Source organism: Muntiacus reevesi, chromosome 7, assembly GCF_963930625.1.
Source record: "Muntiacus reevesi chromosome 7, mMunRee1.1, whole genome shotgun sequence".
Lineage (NCBI taxonomy): Eukaryota > Metazoa > Chordata > Mammalia > Artiodactyla > Cervidae > Muntiacus > Muntiacus reevesi.
In genome coordinates, this window is record NC_089255.1 from 5,336,832 (window position 1) to 5,359,761 (window position 22,930).

At 41.0% G+C, this 22,930-nt stretch overlaps 1 protein-coding gene across 3 annotated transcripts in view; it reads right to left on the reverse strand.

Moving 5' to 3' along the window:
* SIMC1 (SUMO interacting motifs containing 1) overlaps positions 1-22,930 on the reverse strand; it is a 68,322-nt gene that overhangs the window by 21,796 nt on the left and 23,596 nt on the right. For 2 of the 3 annotated variants that reach the window (XM_065941443.1, XM_065941442.1), the window contains 4 exons: positions 13,861-15,363; positions 10,635-10,867; positions 9,354-9,423; positions 4,888-5,042 (listed from right to left, as the gene is read on the reverse strand). In XM_065941443.1, the coding sequence (XP_065797515.1) occupies positions 4,888-5,042; positions 9,354-9,423; positions 10,635-10,867; positions 13,861-15,363 (1,961 nt within the window). The remainder of the gene's footprint in view (positions 1-4,887; positions 5,043-9,353; positions 9,424-10,634; positions 10,868-13,860; positions 15,364-22,930) is intronic. The other variant, XM_065941444.1, reaches the window with a different exon arrangement.

A 22,930-nucleotide genomic window follows, 5' to 3' on the forward strand; every position in this document is an offset into this window, starting at 1 on the left:
ATATATACTTCACAGGAACATATACAGATGCAATAAGCTACATAAAAAAGAAAGGGAAATGATGAATGTTTGGGATGCCAATTATTTTGAATGCAAAAAGGTGCCAAAGTGGGTGATAAGAGGATGGATAGATGGTTGCTGCTGCTGCTAAGTCACTTCAGTCATGTCCGACCCTGTGCAACCCCATAGATGGCAGCCCACCAGGCTCCTCCATCCCTGGGATAGATGGTTAGATGTAGGTAATTGTCAAGGTCCTATCCTTTGATTTAAGGGGTGGGGTAAGAGATGCTGATTACAAAATTCAGAGTAACCAATTAGCTAAGTAAATAAAGCAAATGTCATATTTATAGATGATGTTTAAACTAACTATCCCTTTGGCAAAGGGATACATTTGAACTGACTTGGCAGAATTGAGGAAGCTGAATACTAAGCCACCAGTAGAGAAGAGTAATCCTATTTAATCCTATTTAAAAGGCAGTACAAGGTTTCTATGAAGTTAGGATAAAAGAGGGTAAATTTTAAAAATAAATATAACAGTTTATAATCTGTTTAAGAAACTTCTAGAGTCCTAGATCTTCTTTTCTAACCCTGAAGACTACAGGTTAACTCTGTGGAGAGATAAATAGGGTCTCTGGACTAGGATATCAGGCACAGCTGGGAAACAAAAGGCATCAAAGCAAAAACAGGGGCGTTAAGTGAAACTGCGCATGCTCAGTGCAGAGATCCTTGCCATCTTCCCACACCTACTTTCAAAAACCTGGCATCCTGGTCTCTATCCTTTACGGAGGAGATCTGAAGTCTTTTCTGGAAAACTCATCCAGCCCAAGAGGAAAGATCTAAAGTCACTGACAAGGTATTTTCTAAGAAATGAGAAGCCGGTTCCACCTGCAGGAAAACTCAGAAATGACAAGTCCCCACCTGTACTCAGAGCTTCCATCAGCTTCTGAGTTGCCCTTAAACATGAATAGAGCACTAGATTTTTCCAGACATCTATGGACATATTCTAGTATAAGAGATAAAGGAAAAAACCCCAAACCAACCCTCCTCTCTCCTCAAAAAACCAACTTGGATAAAACAGACATAATACAGAAAAATAACAAAAACAAAAGCTATCATTAGTAACATCAAAGACATGAAAAGACACAGACAGATAAGAACAGATTCCTATTTATTAATTTTAAAAAGGTACATTTAAAGAAAAAGTAAAAGAGCTCTTGGAAATTAAAAATATGGTAACAGCAATGAAAACTCTATTTTCCAGAAATGAAGGATATGAAATGGCCCACTGAATGCCCGGCATAACAGATGAATATAGACCTAAAACAAGTATACTGGGCAAAAAGAAGAGTCTGCAAACATCCAGAGAAAAAAATCAAGGCACATACAAAGAATCAGTAATCAGAGTAGCCTATGGTTTCTTAATAGCAAGAAGCTAGAAGACAATGGAAAATTTGGAAAATTTCCTTTAATATTCTGTAGAAAAGTTGTTTGTTATTAGTATAGTAATATCTATACTCACATGAATCAATGTGTGGAAGATAAAGATATTTTCAGACATGTAAAAGCTCAAAAATTTTACTTCCCACATACCTTTCTAAGCAGCTACTGGAGACTGATCCATCAAAACAAGGGAGTAAACCAAAAAAGAAAAGATATGAAACATATCCAACACTGGGAACAGGTGAAGAGAATTTCACATTTATGACAGAGACTTGGCAAAGAGGACAGCCAATCCAGGTTAAAGGAGGTCAAAGTACTCCACAACAGACCTTCAAGAAGAAGAACCTCGTAAGTGTGAACAAACATCTTGACAGGATATTTAAATCAAATGGCAGAGAATTTGGGGCTGACTTCTGATATGCAAAAGAATAGGAGGAAACTAAAAATTAGGCAACTATTAACTCTACAGAAAACAAAAAGTTATGAGTGGAAGGAAAAGTAATCATAGTTTAGTACTGGGCTCAACTCTGACTAGCACACAGTTATAGTGATCAGAACATCACATACTGATCTAAACAGAATTCTGATATAGCTATATTATGGTATGGGGGCTGGGAAGTGTGTGTGTGTGTGTGTGTGTGTGTGTGTGTGTGTGTGTGTGTGTGAGGAGGGAGAGAGGAAAAAGAGCTAACTCCTCATCTTTCAGGTGGGGAGTCAATAGATTATAGCTAACAGTGAACTGCAAGGAGATCCAACCAGTCCATCCTAAAGAAGATCAGTCCTGAGTGTTCATTGGAAGGACTGATGCTGAAGTTGAAACTCCAGTACTTTGGCCACCTCATGTGAAGAAATGACTCCTTTGAAAAGACCCTGATGCTGGGAGGGATTGAGAGCAGGAGGAGAAGGGGACGACAGAGGATGAGATGGTTGGATGGCATCACTGACTCAATGGACATGAGTTTGAATAATCTCCGGGAGTTGGTGGTGGACAGGGAGACTTGGCGTGCTGCAGTCCATGGGGTCGCAGAGTCGGACACAACTGAGTGACTGAACTGAACTGAACTGAACAGTGAAACATCAATAATTAGCAACACAAGCTAGTTATTCAGCCATGAAGAAGTTAATTCCAAGGAATCTCTTAAATGAAAGAGTTGAAAGCAGTTACCCTGTGGGAAAAGAAAAGTGGGTGAAGTCATCTGGGGACAACTATATTTCTTAAATTGTGTAGAACCAGATTACTCTTTGTAAGCACAGTTAAAAAGAAAAGAAAATCCCTTAAGGGTTCACATGGAGACTAACTTACCACCACTCCCTTTTGAAAGCTTATCTTTGAGGTATAACTTATATAAAATAAATTACACACTGGTTTTTGTTTAATGAGTTTTTTTAAAATTTTAAGACAGAAAACGGAAATTTTATTTGCACGAAGCTGAGGATTACAACCCAGGAATAGCTTCTTCTCTGACAACTAAAGGTCATAGCACAGTTATATCATTTGATGAGTTTTGATAAATACATGCACATATCCATGGACCACAACCTCAATCTTATAGCCATCTCTTACTGAATCAAAGGGCTTCCCTGGTGGCTCAGATGATAAAGTGTCTGCCCGCAATGCACGAGACCCAGGTTTGATCCCTGAGTCGAGAAGATTCCCTGGAGAAGGAAGTGGCAACCCACTCCAGTACTCTTGCCTGGGAATCCTATGGACGGAGGAGCCTGGCAGGCTACAGTCCACAGGGTCACAAAGAGTCGGACATGACTGAGCGACTTCAATTTAGTTTTAGTTTTTTATTGAATCAAATACAGTTTGTTTTCCCTCCAGCTGGAATTGACTTTTTTCACTAAGCACAAAATAGTGTATTTTATTTGCATTTAGAGGTCATAAATTCTCATGTTTAAACTCAAGAGCATAGTGTTGGGTATACTGAGAGGCTTACACCCTGAAAGGTGGAAATGAAAGTCAGCAACTTGTTAATGGATTGAGTTGGGTTCATGTCTCCCATCTCCCAATTCAATGCCTAAGCTCACAAAGCAGGAGAGCTGCCGTCACTGTTTAAATTGTTGTTTTCAATTTTACACCCAATCACACTATCCTGTGCCCTCTGTAGTTTCTCTACTTACTGATTTTCTACCCCCTATAATTAACATTTAAACTTTACATAAAATGCCACGCCCACGGAAATGGATAGAAGCATGCAAACTAAGGGAGAAAAAGCCATTGTCGTTATTGCTCAGCCGCCCAGTCGTGTCTGACTCTTTGAGACCCCATGGGCTGCAGCACGCAGGCCTCCCTAGCCCTCACCATCTCCCAAAATTTGCCCAAGTTCATGTCCATTGCATCGGTGAAGCCATCCAGCCATCTCATCCTCTGCTGCCCTCTTTTCCTTCTGCCCTCAATTTTCCCAGCTGATTGATACTCAAAAATATAATGAAATGTCCTTCCTTTTTAATTAAAGGAATTATAATAGTCGATATCCCATTTTGGCCTGTGAAAACTATTCTTAACAAACATGCAAGAACATATGAGAATGTATATATGACTGAAAAAATCTCAGTGATGTTTTGAAAAAAGGAATGCTGAAAAGAACCGTTTCTAAAAGCAGCAAAAGAAGGGGGTAGTTCCAGGATGAAAATTCTAGTCTGAGATCCCTACCCTAGAAGCCACATTTTCCCCCACTTTTATAAGGATATGGTAGTTTCCCACTCTGAAGATTCCAGAAGCTTTAGACCTGATTTTACAGAAAACACACACACACACACACACACACACACACATTTGCTACCTTATTGAATCTTGTTCCATGTAACTTATTATCATAAAAGATTTCTCAGAAAGTAGTAGTGACAAATGAAGTTTATCCTGAGTTACTCAGGGGGGTGGAAATAAATTTAGGCTTATAGCAGTTGTGAAGTTTTACACAAGTTCATGTTTTCCCAGTATCTCATGAGGCTGTCTGAACAATACTGAAATAGATTAAAGGAAGTCTGATGGTCTCAGGAGGAAAAACCACACAAGTTATGGCATCTGACACACAGCTGGTACACAGACTTTTTTTCCTAGGACTGTCTATATCTGCCTGCGATGCAGGAGACCTGGGTTTGATCCCTGGGTCAGGAAGATCCCCTGGAGAAGGGAATGGCTACCCACTCCAGTATTCCTACCTGGAGAATTCCATGGACAGAGGAGGCTGGTAGGCTAGAGTCCATGGGGTTGCAAAGAGTCAGACAGGATTGAGTGGCTCACACTTTCACTTTCATAGTAATGATAACCATCCCTGTTACATTATCTAGTCACTGGACAGTCTCAGCTGCCCGCTGTGCTCTCGGGACTGGACGGCCTGTCACCCCAGGCTGCAGACGCTGCTTACCTGACATTATGTCTCAGCAGCCCGCTGCGCTCTCGGGACTGGGGACCTATCACCCCAGGCTGCAGACGCTGCTTACCTGACATTGTGGGGCTGCTTGTCGCAGGACAGCACGGTGCTTGCAATGGCTTGCTGCAGGTGCTGTCGCTGCCTCCTCAGAATCTGCTGGAAATCATCTTCCAGGGTCTGTACGACGTAACGCAGAAAGAAGACTCGCCCGGGCAGGTTTTGTCCCTTGGGGAGAAAAAGCAAGAAGTAAGAATTTCCTCTGTCTCCTGGATGACACACCACTGGGCTCCCATAAACACTAAGTCAAGGGAACATACATGGGTCAACAAGTGTGTCTACGTCTAAAAGAGAGGCTTGTGGGAGAGAGCAAGCAGCCTAGGCTATTACAAAAGAGGGCAAGCGGGGCAATCCTAGAGCTTGAAAAGACAGTCTCTTTCTCTCACTGAACCTCAGTGATGAACCCCAGGCTCAGGATAGCCCCCAAGCTGTGTACATCTGGAGAGACAGGCAGAAAAATGACTGCTAAGCCGCCAGACCAAACCACCATGATCTTTATCCCACTGCTAAACTTCTAGCAACATGAGCTGGTGTACAGTCTATTGTTTAAGCAACGCTGAGATGGGTTTTTTGTTACAGGTGAAATGATCCTAATTGCTGAAGCCCAGCTAATGCAGGTAAAGAGCATGGGCTTTGGTGATGCAGAGACCTCATGTATTTCTTTGAAACTCAGCCCCATTCCTTATTTAACTTACTGCTCTGAGTCTCAGTGTCCTCGTGATTCACATGGTGACGACCTTAACCTTACCAAAGCCAGGCAGGCATGCACAATTTGTTGGTTTCCTTTTACTGATGAAGAGAGACTTAATTCTGGTCTTGTTCTATTTGTTTTCTAAAGGCCTTACAGCTTTTTGGTCCCTCATTTCCTGCATCACTATCCTTTGTCTTTAGTTGATTTTTTGGGTAATGAAATGCTTACATTCTTTTCTAACTGCCTTTTCTGTACATTCTATAGCTAGTGTCCTTGTGGTTACCATGGGGATTACATTTAACATTCTAAAATTATAATACTTTGAATTTATACTAGGTTCGCTTCAATAACACACAAAAGCTCAGGTCTTTATGGCTGTGTTCCCACCCGTTTTAGTTAAAATGTAGTCACAGAACTACATTGTGTGACCAAAAATAAACTAATAATTCTTTAAAACAATTTTTGGTTTATTTATTTAGTTTTGGCTGCCCTGGGTCTTCACTGTTGTGCTCAGGCTTTCTCTAGTTGCTGCAAGTGGGGGCTACTCTCTAGTTTCGACACATGGGCTTCTTCTTCTGGTGACGACTTCTTCTGTTGCAGAGCAGGGGCTCCAGGGTGCACGGGCTTCAGGAGCTATGGCTTGCAGGCTCTAGAGCGTGGGCTCAGCAGTTGTGACTCAGGGGCTCAGCTGCCCCATGGCATGTGGAGTCTTCCCAGCCCAGGGATGGAACCCGCATCCCCTTCATTGGCAGGCAGATTCTTAACCATTGGACCACCAGGGAGGTCCAATAATTCTTTCTGGTTCTTTTCAATCTTTCAAATTATGTAGAAAACACAATGTGGAGTTACAAAGTTAAATAACACTAGCTTTTAGATTAATAATTTAAATATGTGTTAGTCAATTAATACATTATAGAAAACCAATGTGGAGTTACAAATCACTGTCACAGTAGTTTTTATAATTGCCCATGTATTTATCTTTACTAACATCTATTTCTTCATATGTCTTCAAGTTGCTGTTCAGTGTTTCATTTTCCCCTACAGGACTTCTTTCAGTGTTTCCTGCTGGGCAGGACTAGTGGGAATGAATTCCCTCAGCGTTTGTTTATCTGGGAGTGTCTTTACCTCGCCGTCATTTCTGAGGGACAGTTTTGTTGGATACAGGAATGTATCACCCCACTACCTACTAGCCTCATTTCTGATGAGAAATCTTCCTGAGGATCTTGTATTGATGTGTCACTTCTCTCCAGATGCTCACTCATTTCTTGAAGGCAAGTTTTGCCAGATATGCTATTCTTGGTTGACAGCTTTTTTCTTTTAGAACTTTTAATACATCATCCCATTACCTTCTGACCTACATGGCTTCACTGAGAATTTGCTGAGAGACTTATACAAACTCACTCGTATGTGATAATTCACTTTTTCCTTGCTGCTTTTAAGTCTGACTTTTTTTTTTTTTTTTAAGTCTGACTTTTTGACAGTTTGATTATAACGTTTCTTGGTGTGAATCTCTTTGGTTTATCCTTGCTGATGTTAACCTTCTTGAATTTGTAAGTCAATTTCTTTCCTCAGATTTGGGAAGTTTTTTGGTCATTAAGCTCTCTGCCCCCTTTTCTTTTCCTTCTCTGGAACTCCTGTAATATATATGTGGCCCGTTTAATAATGCCCCATAGTCCCTCAGGTGCTCCTCGATTTTCTTCACTGTTTTCTTTTTGCTCCTCTGTCTCAATGATTTCAAACACCTTTCTTCATGTTCACTGATATTTTTTCCTCCTGCCTGATCAAGACTGTTGTTGAACTCCTCTAGTAAATTTTTCAATTCAGTTATTATACTTTTCAGGCCCAGAATATGTGTGATTATCATCTACAGTTTAAAAATTTAATATTCTCATTTTGTCCATGCATCATTTTCCTGCTTCATTTTGTTTGTGTTCTGTTTTATGTTCTGCTCTCCTTGAGCATCAGAGATTTGTATTTCTTTAGGGTCACTTTCTGGAACTTTATTTCATTCTTTTGATTGGGCCACACTTCCCTGTTTCTTTGTGTGCCCTGTAATGCTCTTTTGAGATTTAAACATTTGAAAAAAAAAACCAACTTTCCCAGTCCTTATGCATTGAGTTCATGCAGGGCAGGGCCCTTAACAATCAGTCTGGCTAAAGGTCCTTAGCACTCTCAGAACTTTTCTGGAGATGTGTTTCCTCTGAGCTGTGTGTGTGCTTTTATCTGTCTTCACTCCCCAAGCAGCTTGCCCTTGTTTCTTCTCAAGAGCCCAGTCTCTTGCTCCCCCAGTACCTGTTTATGGAAATGCATACTCTCTGAAGCTCTAAAATGCTGCAGGGCTCACCTTTCTTTTCAGCCAGAAAACCAAGCCAGGGTTTTCAATAGTGTTCTGAGTCAGGTGAGACAAAAACTATCCCCATGATGAGTCAGAACACGGGACTTGATGCTCTCTCCTCGGTTTGCGTCCCAAGGGTGTGGGAGACTTCCTCCCAGTAGCACTGTGCTAGGCTGGGTAGGGAGGCGCATGGACACACAGAAACACCAAAAACTTTCCTGCTCCTTTCAATGGAGCCCCTTCCTGGCTGTGCTCTGGCCTGCGCACTGCAACTTCTCAACTGGTTTCTAGAGTTTTCACAAAGGTATTCCGGTCCATATATTGTTGTTAAGTTGGTGTCTCCATTGGGGAACAAGGGCCTGGAGCGTCCTCATCTACCATCTTGGTGATGTTTCCCACATCATCCTTTCTTAAAGCCCTGTGTTTTTTTGCTCCAATCTGGAGTGACTCTTTAGGTCTACTATTTGTGGTAATCTCAGGACTTCTCTTTCTTATTCTTCTGAATTAGTGTCCTTTGGATCCTGTGCCTCTTCCTTTTTTGATTTCTCCTCTATCCTTTGTATGCATATCTTCAAGTAACCTATGAAATGGGGTGTATGAATATTTTTTCAAGCTTGTACATGTCTGGAAATGTCTTTATTCCACCCTCACACTTGATCAATAGCTTGGCTGACTACAGAATTCTAAATTGATAATAATTTGTTCCATCCATGTTCTTTTGGGTAAGTAAACAGAAAGCTGGCAATTAAGCTCAGGGATCCCTAAAGGTCAGAATGTAGACTTTTTTCTGGAGCACCAACTCTACCCTGAAAGAAAGTGAAAGTGAAGTCATGTCTGACTCTTTGTGATCCCATGGACTGCAGCCTACCAGGCTCCTCTGTCCATGGGATTCTCCGGGCAAGAATACTGGAGTGGGTTGCCATTTCCTTCTCCAGGGGATCTTCCTGACCCAGGGATCAAACCCTGGTCTCCCGCACTGCAGGCAGATGTTTTACCCTCTGAGCCACCAGGGAAGCCCAATATAAGAAGTCCAAAAATTCTCTGTTCTAAAGGGCAGACTTCCTTCCTCCTTGGCAAGCCTGTGTTCTAGCCTGTAGCTTTTGCTGCCTGGCTTCATCAGTCAACACTTTTATATTTCCTTTAGCTTTTCCAGTCTTCATTCAAATCTTTTGTCTTTCCCCTTATTTTCAGTGCCATAGGTTCATAACTTCTTCTATTCATTTACTGTTATTTTAAGTGAAATCTTAAGAAGGGGAGGGATAAGTGAGTATATTCAATCTTGAATTGGAAGGCAGCACATTCCATTTCAATAGAAATATTTTGGTCTGGATCAGGGGAGTAAAAGGTAAAAGGAAGGAATAATGGCAAAGACCATACTACCAGATTTACTGTCACTTTTGTTTCTAGTTAAAACTACCTGTGCAAAAGATTTCTGCATGCAAACTGTTGTTACCTCTTCCTCCATGACATAAGCGAGCAGCTTCCAGTCCCACTCCACCGTCTTGGCATTAGCTGGATGTAGCCTGAAAGTCAAGTGACAGCAGTTAGGATTCTGGAGATTTTAGTGGAAGGAAGGATGGGATCTGGAGGACAGTAGAAGCGATAGAAGACGACAGATGATGACAGAAGCGATAGAAGACGACAGAAGTGACAGAAGACAACAGAAGCGATAGAAGACGACAGAAGCGATAAACGACAACAGAAGCGACAGAAGACAACAGAAGACGAGAGATGCGACAGAAGACAGCAGAAGCGATAGAAAACAACAGAAGCGATAGAAGTGATAGAAGACAACAGATGCGATAGAAGACAACAGATGATAGAAGACAGCAGAAGCGATAGAAAACAACAGAAGCGACAGAAGTGATAGAAGACAACAGACGCGATAGAAGACAACAGAAGACGACAGAAGCAATAGAAGACAACAGACGATAGAAGACAGCAGAAGCGATAGAAGACCACAGACGCAATAGAAGACAACAGAAGACAACAGACGTGATAGAAGACAACAGAAGCGATAGAAGATGACAGAAGTGACAGAAGACGACAGAAGCGAGAGGCCTCTTCCTATCCTCAGTGCCCTTGCCCACCCATGTCATCTGGGGGAAGTGGAACTTCATTTTCTTTTTCCGGCTACCTAGTATCTACTTCTCTTTTGGGAGGCATTAGCACTCCAATTTTGCCTTGAAGAAATCAACTCTTTATTACTCTTAGCCCAGTGGCTTTCACCCAACAGGACCCTGGGATGAAGCCCAAGAAGCATGTTGAGCTAATCATGATATTCTGTCCCACAGTTCACATGACTGACTCAAAGACAGACTCATGTCTTACGTTATGCCAATTAAAACCTGTAAGACTCAATTTCAGAACTCTCGTATGTTTATAAAAGAAGTGGATGCTCTCTTGTATTAAGAGTGTCTGAGAAAGCCACCATATGAAGTCTTGAAACAGAAGCAAAGTAAAGCTGAAAAATGGATACTGGTAACCATTTTGGAGCTGAATTAAGTCACACCTTACTGCTAGGTTTCTAGGTTTTTAGTAACATGTGTCATTAAATTCTCCTTTATCATTTGTTAAAGCCAGTTTGAATCGAGTTTCCTGTCACTTGCAATCCAAATAATATTAATATACTGTCACCCTCTCTAATGTTTTAGTTGAATAAATCTTAGGCAAGAGAAAATTGTGCCCTGAGTCCAGGGTCCCTAAAAGATTTGCCAACAGCCAAGGTCCATACTGTTGAATTTTCATGAGAAGCATGTAGGCCTCCTTCAGAACATCCACAGTCTCAGAGCCACTGAGCAGGATTTTCTGGATGATGTGAGCCACAATTTCTCGGGGTGGGTAGTGCTGGGGTGATACAAAGTCCATCAGAAACTGCACAGTCCCCAAGGGGAAGTTTTCTTCAATGGTGTTTGCTACCATCCTTAATCTTCGATGAGGGATAGGTTCTAATTTTTGACCCTTGTTCTGTAGAAATAAAAAAATAAATAAATTAGGATAGGTTTCTATAGACAAAAACGCAAGAGGTTCTAGAATAAGTTGAAGACAGCATTTGAAATATTCTTAATTAGAAAAACTGAGATCGGAAAGCCTTATCTAAAAAACTTCTAATGATATGGGAAATGCTTATATTAAGTTAAATAAGAATTCAAAGTTCTACACGTAAACATGACTTCATCTGTGTTAAAATATAGCATAGAAAGCGAAGTACAAGAATCAAGAGCTAACCTAAGTTGATTTTGAAGTGAGGATGGTATTTAGGGGTAGCTATGATACTATATCAGATACTGAAACAAAAAGATGAAGAAAAATGTTTTAAATATGTTTTACTATTAGAAGAATTTCATTTTGTTGATTTTTTTTTGAGTCAACAGTAAATATTAAGCTGCTTCACCCCCTGCCGCTACCCCCAAACAGTACGTATATAAAGACTGAGAATGTGTGAAAAAACTTTCCATTGTCTAGGTGGTGAAATGACAGATGCTTTTTCCTCTGTATGTACCTTTGTATTTTTCAATTTTTCTGTAATAGACAAATAATCAGAAGAAAAGCAAATGCTTAAAACACTGATATAGGAATAGAATAACAATAATTATAATAACAATCTTTTTAACATCTAACTTATTCTCACTTAATTCTTACAACTCTAAGAAATACACACTATTATTATTCCTATTTCATACATAAGGAAACAGATTTTGAGAGAAAGCCCTTGTCATGCAACAGAAGTTGGTTTCATATGGTGCTACCCTCTACATTCATTCTACATTCAGAGCTACCCTCTACATTCATATTCTCTATAAACAACAAAGACAAAAATAATAAATATATTTTTGTTAAAATTCTCATTATTAAAAAATTTAAAGTGCCTACAGAAAGGCCAAAAGGAAGGAAATATACCCAACTATTAATATTAATAAATGTCAACTGATAGCATCATGTGGGTAAGTATTTTTTAAATATTGTATATTTTTAGATGTTTTATACTAAGGAAGCAAGCATTATTCAAAATCTGAGAATAAGCACTAATTTTGAAACACCAACTAGACAAAATTTTGACCGCTTACATGTGACAGTAAAACAGTGATGGCTAGAACTGCCCTTCTAGGCACAGGGCAGTTAGCGTTTTGGAGGAAGGACGTCCAGCTAGCTTTCTTAAGTCTCAAGCCACCTGAGTGTAACTCCTCTGATCTCACTGCTGAGACACCAACACTGTAAACAGCACGTAATAAGAATTAAGAGCAAGAGAAGAACGAAAATCTTGCTTTGGTGACTATTTTATGTGTGATGCACTTTATGATCTTAAAACTGTATTATTCATTACTTGCCTACAAATGGGGACCTCTACAAATTTTAGATAAAGTTTATAAATTGTTTTAAAGCCCTTATCCTTAAGGGGAACGACTATTTATAGAGCATTTCTATAAACGCTGAAAGGTTGCTTTGTGCTTCTGTATGTCTACCTTTAAGCCAAACAATGACATGATACAGGTGCTATGGCCCATTTCAGAGCTAAAGAAAAAGAGACTCAGGAATTCAGGCTGATTGCTGGCAAGTGGCAGCACAGAGCCTGGCTGAGAAGGCACTGGGCGAATCTACTAAACAGCTTAGAAACCAGCTTTTAGGGGTTCCACATAGAAACCCCTATATAGGGGATTATATTCAATATCTTGTGAAAGCCTATAATGGAATATAATCTGAAAAAATAATGGACTCACCTTGCTATACACTTGAAACTAACATGATACTGTAAACCAACTATATTTCAATAAAAATATTAGAGCCATCCTAGTAGATGTGACTTTTTTTTTTTTTTTTTTTTTTTTTGCAGTTCCCTAATGACTGGCTTGACTTTCCTGGTGGCTCAGATGGTAAAGCGTCTGCCTACAATGTGGAGACCCGAGTTCGATCCCTGGGTTGGAGAGATCCTCTGGAGAAGGGAATGGCAACCCACTCCAGTATTCTTGCCTGGAAAATCCCATGGACAGAGGAGCCTGGCAGGCTACTGTCCATGGGGTAGCAAAGAGTCGGACATGACTGAGCAACTAAACTTTCTAATGACTGGCTTAAGACCCAAAATTCAAAAAACTACGATCATCATGGCATCTGGTCCCATCACTTCATGGCAGATAGAATGGGAAACAATGGAAACAGTGACAGACTTTATTTTCTTGGGATCCAAAATCACTGCAGATGGTGACTGCAGCCATGGAATTAAAAGACGCTTGCTCCTTGGAAGAAAAGCTATGACCAACCTAGACAGCATATTAAAAAGCAGAGACATTACTTTGCCCACAAAGGTCTGTCTAGTCAAAGCTATGGTTTTTCCAATGGTCATGTATGGATGTGAGAGTTGGATCACAAAGAAAGCTGAGCACTAAAGAATTGATACTTTTGAACTGTGGTGTTGGAGAAGATTCTTGAGAGTCCCTTGGACTGCAAGGAGATCAAACCAGTCAATCCTAAAGGAAATCAGTCCTGAATATTCATTAGAAGGACTGATGCTGAAGCTGAAATTCCCAATACTTTGGCCACCTGATACGAAGAACTGACTCATTGGAAAAGACCCTGATGCTGGGAAAGATTCAAGGCAGAAGGAAAAGGGGCACCAGAGGATGAGATGGTTAGACAGCATCACCTACTCAATGGACATGAATCTGAACAAACTTCGGGAGATAGTGGAGGACAGAGGAGTCTGGCGCTACAGTTTGTAGGGTCACAAAGTTCAGACATGACTTAGTGACTGAACTACAACAAAGTGATGTCTCCAGTGCTGGTATCTAAGTGTGAGGCTGAGTTTGAACCCGGACCTGATTCTACATGGGATGGTTCCACAAACGGGAGAAAGATAAAAATGTGAAACTCAACAGATCCTGTTCTGTCATGTGTGGACCCCCTTGAGCATATACAAGGCCTATACAAAGGACACTTGATCCCCAAGGGAAGGCATGTTAGCTCACCTCTCTTGTGTCTTTATCTGGTATTAGTGTCTGGAAGAAGAGGTGATGCACCGGAGGGCGTAAGAAGTACTTCAGTCTATGTAGGCACGGTCTGTTGTACAACCCGCCTTGCGGTATCTGTGCCTGCATCAGGGCACACCCGGGGTTGACAGGCTCTGACAGCGATCTCTCTTTTCTGGGTGGATTTTCTGTGGCAGAGATCCAAGGAACCTTCTCTAAGGAAGTCTCAAGCTCTGGGGACTGTGGGCTGGGAGAGGAGCTTGGAGAGGATGGAGCCGACACATCCATAGGGGTGTCATGGTTCTGTATGTGGTTCTGGGGACAGGCAGGCCTGATTTTTGGTAAATGAGGTCCAACTGTGGGTGGCGTGTCTTCCAACAAGCATGACATGTCCCCAGGTGAATGCAGCACGTTTCCTGATAAGCGTGCAACGTCTCTAGATGAGTGTGGTACACTTGCTGGTGACGGTGGGGCATCTCCTGGTAACGCTCGCGCATCTCCCGGTGACGGTGGTGTGTTGACGGGTGACTGTGACGTATCCGCTGGTGGCTGCAGCATGCTGACCAGGGACGGGGGCATGTCATTCGGTGACTGCGGCATGTCTCCTGATGACTGCGGCGTATCTTGTGGTGTCTGTGGCATGTCTCCCAGGGACTGTGGCATGTCCTGCAGGTGGGCCACATCTTCCAGACATGATGCATTCTGGGGTGGACCTGGTACATCTTGAGGTAGGCCCAGTGAGTGTTGAGGTGGGCTTGGTGAGCGCTGAGGATGCCATGATGAACCATGAGGTGGACTTGGCATCTCCTGCTGGGGGCCTGGCACATTCTGAGGGCAGGGCATGTCTTGAGGAGGACGTGGCTCTTCTTGAGGCAGGCGAGGTAAAGTTTGTAGCTGGTACTGCATGGCTTGTGACGGGCATGACAAGGCTCGCGGTGGGCATGAGGAGGCTCGAGGTGGACAAGGTGAGGCTCGCAGTGGGCATGGCAAGGCTTGCGGTAGGTATGGCACATCTTGCTGTGGGCATGGCAGGGCTATCCTTTGATTGCTACTGCTACTATTATTGCTGGTTTGGGGGAGAGAGTGAATATTTGAAGAGGGTTGTAGGTTTGCCAAGAAGCTGAGGTCACCTTTGAATATGGCTGAGCTACAGTTTGGCTCTACTGGGGAAAAAGAGTCCCCACTGGTAGACATGGGCAGCTGGGGACCTTCAAATGCAGTTTCTTCCAAAAGGTCCAAATCTACAGGATCACTGTTGATGATTCTCCGTGCTGCAGGCCTAGAGCTTCTGTCCACCCACCCTTCTGTTATCTCTTTGCTGGAAAGGCTGGCACATGCTTGAAGACTGGCTGGCTCTTTCTGGGAAGGAGCAACAGGTTCTACAGTCAAGTCAAGAGTAGCAATAGGTCTATTTTCTTCTTCAGATCCTGTCAGGTCAATCACACATAGTCCACTGCGATCCTTTGCCCTTGGTCTGGTTTCTCTAGTTAAGTCAATGATGTCCTGTTGAAGGATTGTGAGAAGATAAGAGATTAAGTGGCAGGGTTCTCAGTTTTATCTAAGAGGACTTAAAGCTTAGCTTTTAACGCTAAACCTATTTTACCTTTTCATTTCACTGACAATTTGTGTATCTTGTATAACGTAAGTCTTAGTTTATTTCCTTTGGTCAAAGTTTCGCTGTTGTCAAAGCTGCCAACTTCCATGCCTTCTTATATTACCCAAAGGCCATAGCACAGAACAGAGGGCACAGAGGGAAATGGTTTATGGTCCATGGTGGACAGGGGAGCAGTAGGGAGGATTTCAACCTTAAGGCAAAGTGAAAAGCAACCTTTGGAAAAACAAATACACAGGATAACCTACAATAGGAGTGAAAGAAGGGAAGCCAGTACAAGAGAATCTACTTTGTGCTAAGAACATGGTGAGTGCTTCCATACGTCTTTAATTTTCACAGTTACCCTATCAGGAAGGCATCTTATCATCAGGAAGGCATTATCATCTTCATTATACAGACTGGGAAACTAAGAGTTCAGAGGGTTATGAATTATTTAGCCATGAAGCAGAGAAAGACACTCAAACCCAGGCCTGTTTCTTTCTTTTCCTGTTAGGCCCTAAGATGTACAACCTCATTCAATGTATAATCAGCTTATAGTCAGATATGGAGGATAATACAATAAGGGTTATAAACCTAACAGTGTAAGTTTAAGCATACATTAATTACAAAAATATCTTCTATCTTCACTACTACTCCTTGGTAAAAAGATTAAGCAGTTCACGAGGCCTAATGATGCCAGTCGGAGGCACTTAAACAACCTCTGTGTCAGGAGCCAGGAATAATATTGCTCTATCTTCCAGGTATCTCTTGACTTGGTTGGGTACCACTGCCTCTGGTATATTAGGTAGCAACTGCTGGGCTACCAATGCTATTGCTGCTACCACAGTTTCCACACTATTTCTTTTAGCAAATGTGATGGTTACCACTGTCAACAGCACCAAAGCTGAACACAGGATTCTGGGTGAGTCAAGCGAGAAGTTGGCATGTATCTCCTCCTGGAATAGGGATTGCTTGGTGAAACCGAATGCCTCATTCCTAAGAAGCAGCCATAGAGTATCACTGCCTCTCTACTGCTAGCTGAACTCAACATAAATAGCTGTAAGGGTCTGAATTCAACTCCTCTGCCATGGTCAATTCCTAAAACACAATATTATCATGTTTCTCTCATTTAAAACCCACCATATGAGGTACAGGATAAAGGACAAAGGCCTTAGTAAGACTCTTGAAAAAGTTGAAGTCCCTCAGTCATGTCCCACTCTTTGTGACCCCATGGACTATGTAGCCTGCCAGGCTCCTCTGTCCATGGAATTCTCCAGGCAAGAATACTGGAGTGGGAAGCTGTTCCCTTCTCTATGGGATCTTCCCAACCCAGGGTTCAAACCCAGGTCTCCCGCAATGCAGGCTATTTCTTTACTGTCTGAGCCACCAAGGAAGCCCATGAGTACTGGAGTGGGCAGCCTATCCCTTCTCCAGGGGAACTTCCCGACAACAGGAATCGAACTGGGGTCTCCTGTATTGCAGGTGGATTCTTTACCAGCTGAACTAGAGTCCGTCATAATTTAGGCTCTTCCTGATTACTCTTCCTCCTCATTTGAGCAAATCACAGAAATACTTCCGATCCTTAAATATGCCATGCTTTCTCAGTATTTCTATCTTTATGTTTGCTTACGGTTCTTTCTTTTGCCTGGAATGACTATCATCTGTTTGATTGTTTGAATGTTTCTTGTCTTTCAAGACTCAGCACAGATATCACGGTGTCTGAAAATTCTTCCAGACCACTTCTGGTCTCAAGTTAAATTATTTGTTTCCTTCCTTATATCCCCACTGCATCTGTACAAACCTTTTTCTTTTTAAAGAAAAAGGACACTTTTTAAAAATTTATTTTTCGTCGGGGGAAAATTTCTTTGCAATGTTGTGTTGGTTTCTACCATACAGCAATGCAAATCAGCCATAATTATACATACATACCCTCTTGAAGAAACACTTTAAAAAAAATTATTTATTTATTTATTTGGTTGCACCATGTCTTAGCTGCAGTATGTAGGATCTAGTTCCCTGACCAGGGATTGAAGCCAGGCCTCCTGTATTGGGAGCAAGGAGTCTTAGCCACTAGACCACCAGGGAAGTCCCCAAAACTTTTCTTTTAATTCCAAAGAATTTGATGCTTTTAAATGATATTGAAAATGGAAATTTTTTTCATTTTTCAATTATTCATTGCTAGTATAAAGAAATACTATTGATTTATGTATGTGTATTATCTCTGTGTCCTTTGACCTAGCTAAGTACCTTTGGTTAATACTTACCTACTAGTTCAAGTAACTTTTTTTTGTAGATTCCTTAAGGTTTTCCATATAAGAAATCATGTTGTAAATAAAAGAGTTTTACTTCTTCCTTTTCAATCTGCCTTTTATTTCCTTTTCGTCACCATTGCAGTGGCTAAGGCATTCAGTACAATTCTCAATAAAAGTGTTGAAAGCAGACGTACAAGACTTTAACCATTAAGTACCATGTTAGCTGCGTTGTTTTCATAGATGCCCCATATCATGTTGAGAAAGTTTCTTTATTTCGTTTTCTGAGAGTTTTAATTGGGAATGGTCATTAGTCATATGATTTTTCTGTACCTGATATTTTATGATTTTCCCTTGTACTATTAATGTCAAAAATTATACTCATTGATTTTCTAATGTTAAATTAGTCCTGGGGAAAACCCCACTTGGTTATAATATATTACTCTTTTTTGACATTGTTTGGTTTAACATATCAATATTTTGTTAAGAATCTTTACATATCCTTGAGGGATTTTCAGTTCAGTTCAGTTCAGTCGCTCAGTGGTGTCTGACTCTCTGTGACCCCATGAACCGCAGCACGCCAGGCCTCCCTGTCCATCACCAACTCCCAGAGTTTACTCAAACTCATGTCCATTGAGTCGGTGATGCCATCCAACCATCTTGTCCTCTGTTGTCCCCTTCCCCTTAGCTTGTAGTTTCCTATTCTTATAACTTCTTTTACTGGTTTTGCTATCAAAATTAAATTGGCTTCTTGAAGTGACTTGGGAGCTATTCTCATCCCCTCTATTCAGGTTGTGTTGGATTGGCACCACATCCTTCTTCAGTGTTTATAGATGTGAAGCTATCTGGGCCTAAAATTTGCTTGTAGTTAAAATTTGGAAGACATAAGGCTATTAACATTTTCTACATCTCGTGTTAATCTTGTGACTTGTGAAACCGGTCTGTTTCATCTAAATTGTCAAATTTATTAGCATAAAGTCAATCAAAATAGTGTTTAATATCTTTTAAATTCTAAACTTTGTATAGATCCCCAATTTTCTTTTTTATGCTCAATATTGGTAACTTATATCCTTTGCATTTTCCTCCCAATTAGCCTAGCTAGAAGTTTATCAATTTTAATGATATTTACAAAGGACCGGGTTTTTCGTCTATTTCCTTTGTTTCTATGGTTATCATTATTATTTCCTTCATTCTATTTACTGTGGGTTTGAATGTGCCTTTTTCTAACCTCATTCATCTTACATCTATCTTTGGTTGCGCTGGTCTTCACTGCTGCGCCTGGGGCCACTCTTCACTGTGGGGCGTGGGTCCTCACTGTGGGGACCTCTCTCGCTGTGGATCACAGACTCTGTGGTGCGTGGGCTTCACTGCTCCACAGCACGCGGAATCTCCCTGGACAAGACGGAACCTGTGTCCCCTGCCTTGGCAGGTAGATTCTCACCCACTGCACCACCAGGGAAGTTCTTTTTCTACCTTCTTAATGTGGAAGCTTAGATAACTTGATTTTTTAAATCTTTCTTTTCTAACAATAGCATTTAAAGTTAAAAATTTTCCTGGAAGTACTGCTGTAGCTTCATCCCACAATTTTTAATACAAAGTTGTTTTATTATCATGCAGTTCAAGCTTACCTTCACTATGGTCAGAAAACAAAACCTTGTAAGATTTCAATCTTTTGAACTACATTGAGGCTTGTTTTATGCCCTAACACACAGCCTACTTGCTGAATGTTCCTTGTATATTTGGGGGGAAAAACGTGCATTCTGCAGTTGTTGGCTATAAATGTCAATTAGGTCATGGTTGTTGACAATAGCTTTTGGATCTTTGACTTCCTTCACCTTTGAAGGGATGCAGTTGTGCTATTAATTACTGAGTGTATTAAAGTGTCCAACTAACATTGTGGCTTTGACCATTTTCCCCTTGTGTTTGGTTAGTTTTTGCTTCATGTATTTTGAAATTTTGTTTATTAAGTGCGATAATAAACTTATTTTACCTTCTTAATGTATTAACCTATTCATCATTATTAAAACAATATTTATCCTCTCAAGTGTCCACCAATCTTCCTTGTACTGACGTCTATTTTTTCTGGTAAATAATACAGACACTTTCTTATGCATATTGTTTGTCTAGTGTATTTCTGTCTTTCTATTCTCCATGTATTTGTGCCTTTGTATTTAAAGTGCACCACATATAAATAGCTCTTAGTTATTACTGCTTTTTTGTCCAATCTGACCACCTCTGACTTTTGATTAGTTTTTGATTCATTTACACTTAACTGTTGATATATTTTCTTTTATATTTGCATCCATATATTTATTTCTTATTTGTCCTATCTGTTCACTCTTCCTCTGTTCTTCCTTTCCCACTCTCCTTTGAGTTAATCATATATTTTTTGGAATTCCATTTTAATTCCTCTGTTGGGGTTCTAGCTGTATTTTTTAATTATATTTTATATTTTTAATGGTTACTCAAGGGTTTCCCTAGTGGCCCCATTGATAAAGAATCTGCCTTCCATGCAGGAGACCTGGGTTTGATCCCTGGGTCAGGAAAATCTCTTGGAGAAGAGAATGGCAGCTCAATCCACTGTTCATTCTTGCCTGGAGAATTCCATGGACAGAGGAGCACGGTGGGCTACAGTCTAACTCCTCTCTTCAGCTCTTATTTGGGTTTTCCAGGTGGCTCCAGAAGTAAAGAACCCACCTGCCAATGCAGGAGATGTAAAAGACATGGATTCAATCCCTGGGTTGGAAGATCCCCTGGAGGAGGGCATGGCAACCCACTAAGTATTCTTGCCTAGAGAATCTCATGGACAGAGGAGCCTGGTGTGCTACAGTCCAGAGGGTCGCAAAGAGTTGGACACGACTGAAGCGACCTAGCATGCATGTGGTTACAGGGGCTTTCCTGGTGACTCAGATAGTAAAGAATCAGCCTGCAGTACAGGGGACCTGGGTTCGATCTGTGGCTTGGGAAGATTCCCTGGAGAAGGGAACGGCTACCCACTCCAGTGTTCTTCCCTGGAAAATTCCATGAACACCGAAGCCTGGAGGGCTATAGTCCATGGGGCCCCAAAGAGTTGGACACAACTGAGTGATTAACACTTTTACACTTTTCATGTGGCTACAGTATACAGATTCAGTTTATTCCAGTGTACTTAGAAAATGAAAGAGACACGTGCACCCCAATGTTCATTGCAGCACTGTTTATAATAGCCAGGACATGGAAGCAACCCAGATGCCCATCAGCAGATGAATGGATAAGGAAGCTGTGGTACATATACACCATGGAATATTACTCAGCCGTTAAAAAGAATTCATTTGAATCAGTTCTAATGAGATGGATGAAACTGGAGCCCATTATACAGAGTGAAGTAAGCCAGAAAGATAAAGAATATTACAGCATATTAATACATATATATGAAATTTAGAAAGATGGTAACGATAACCCTATATGCAAAAAAGAAAAAGAGACACAGAAGTACAGAACAGGCTTTTGAACTCTGTGGGAGGTGAGGGTGGGATGTTTAGAAAGAACAGCATGTATATTATCTATAGTGAAACAGATCACCAGCCCAGGTGGGATGTATGAGACAAGTGCTCGGGCCTGGTGCACTGGGAGGACCCAGAGGAGTCGGGTGGAGAGAGACGTGGGAGGGGGGATCGGGATGGGGAATACGTGTAACTCTATGGCTGATTCATGTCAATGTATGACAAAACCCACTGAAATGTTGTGAAGTAATTAGCCTCCAACTAATTAGAAAAAAAAAAAGAATATAAAAAAAGTACTTAAGATAAAAATGTAGAAATCTTACAAAATATTTCTCTTGCCTTGTGCCCCATTCTTTATTTTTGTTCTCATATATATTATACTTATATATATATAGCATAAGTATTTACTTTCAGTTATTTATTTTTAAGGAAATTAATAGAAGAAAATACTTTCTTTTTGTACACATATTTACAATTCCTAGTTCTCTTCATTTGTGTAGATCCAACATTCCATTCGGTGTCATTTCCCTTCAGCTAAAATATCTTGTAGCACAGGAGTGCTAATGATAAATTCTCTCACTCCATCTGAAAATGTCACTATTTTGACCTTATGTTTTAATGATTTTACTTATGTCTGGCTGTGTTGGTTCCCCACTGCCAGCCAGGCTTTTCTCTGGACGCAGCGAGTGCGGGCTACTCTCTAGCTGAGATGCACGGAGGTCTCACTGCAGGGGCTTCTCCCATTGTGGAGCAGGAGGGCATGGCAGCCCACTCCAGGGCTCTGTCCCTCCCCACTGCCATCGCCTGCTTTCTTTCCACTGAGCCCACACAGTTACTTTAAAATTTTAATTACTGCATTCTTAAACTCCTGAACTTTTCTTTTCTTAAAACAACAGAACTTTATTGCCTCACAGCTCTAAAGTCCAAAATCAAGGTGTCAGCAGGGTCATGCTCTCTCTAACGGCTGAGATCTCTAGGTGAGATTCCTTCCTTGGCTCACCTAGCTTCTGTTCATTAAGCAATCCTCGGCACTCCGTGGCACTCCCTCCTATCACAGGGCCACCTTCTCCCTGTGTATCTTCACACTCTCTTCCCTGTGGATGCCTCTTCTATACCCAAATTTTCTGTTTTTATAAACTGAATTTCTGCTTTTTATAGCTTTCATTTCTCTGTTGAGATTTTCTATTTATTCACTCATTGATGTCATATTTTCTTTAATCGAATAAACATATTTATAGTAATTATTTTGAAGTTTTTGTTAAATCCAACACTTAAGCTCACTCCAGTCAGATTCCATTGACTGCCTCCTTTTTTTTTCTCGCCCTGAGAATGAGTCACACTTGTTTTTTTGCATGTCTAGTAATTTTTGGTTGAAAATTGAGTTTTATAGATACATGTAATGATTTGATTGTTTTCTTCCAAAAATTGTCTTTTCATTGTTGTTGCTCTAGTAGTTAATCTGCCTTAACTCAAACTGCAGGCTTTGTCTCCTTCATACAATGTAGGTGCTGGTATCTTTGTTCTTATGCTTTCTAGCTACTACCCTTGTAACCTGGCCTTTTGGGGGTGGGGGACAGGGTGGTTCTCTCTTGTGCTACCTAGATTTCACTATTGGCCAAGGATTTGGGCAGAGATTTTACTTTAATTTTGGGGTTTGCCCTTCCTGTGATTTTCTTGCTTCTAGAGATTAGGGATTGCAGTCCTAATTCTTTGATGCTCTGCTATCCTTTACCTCTATCCCCTGACAT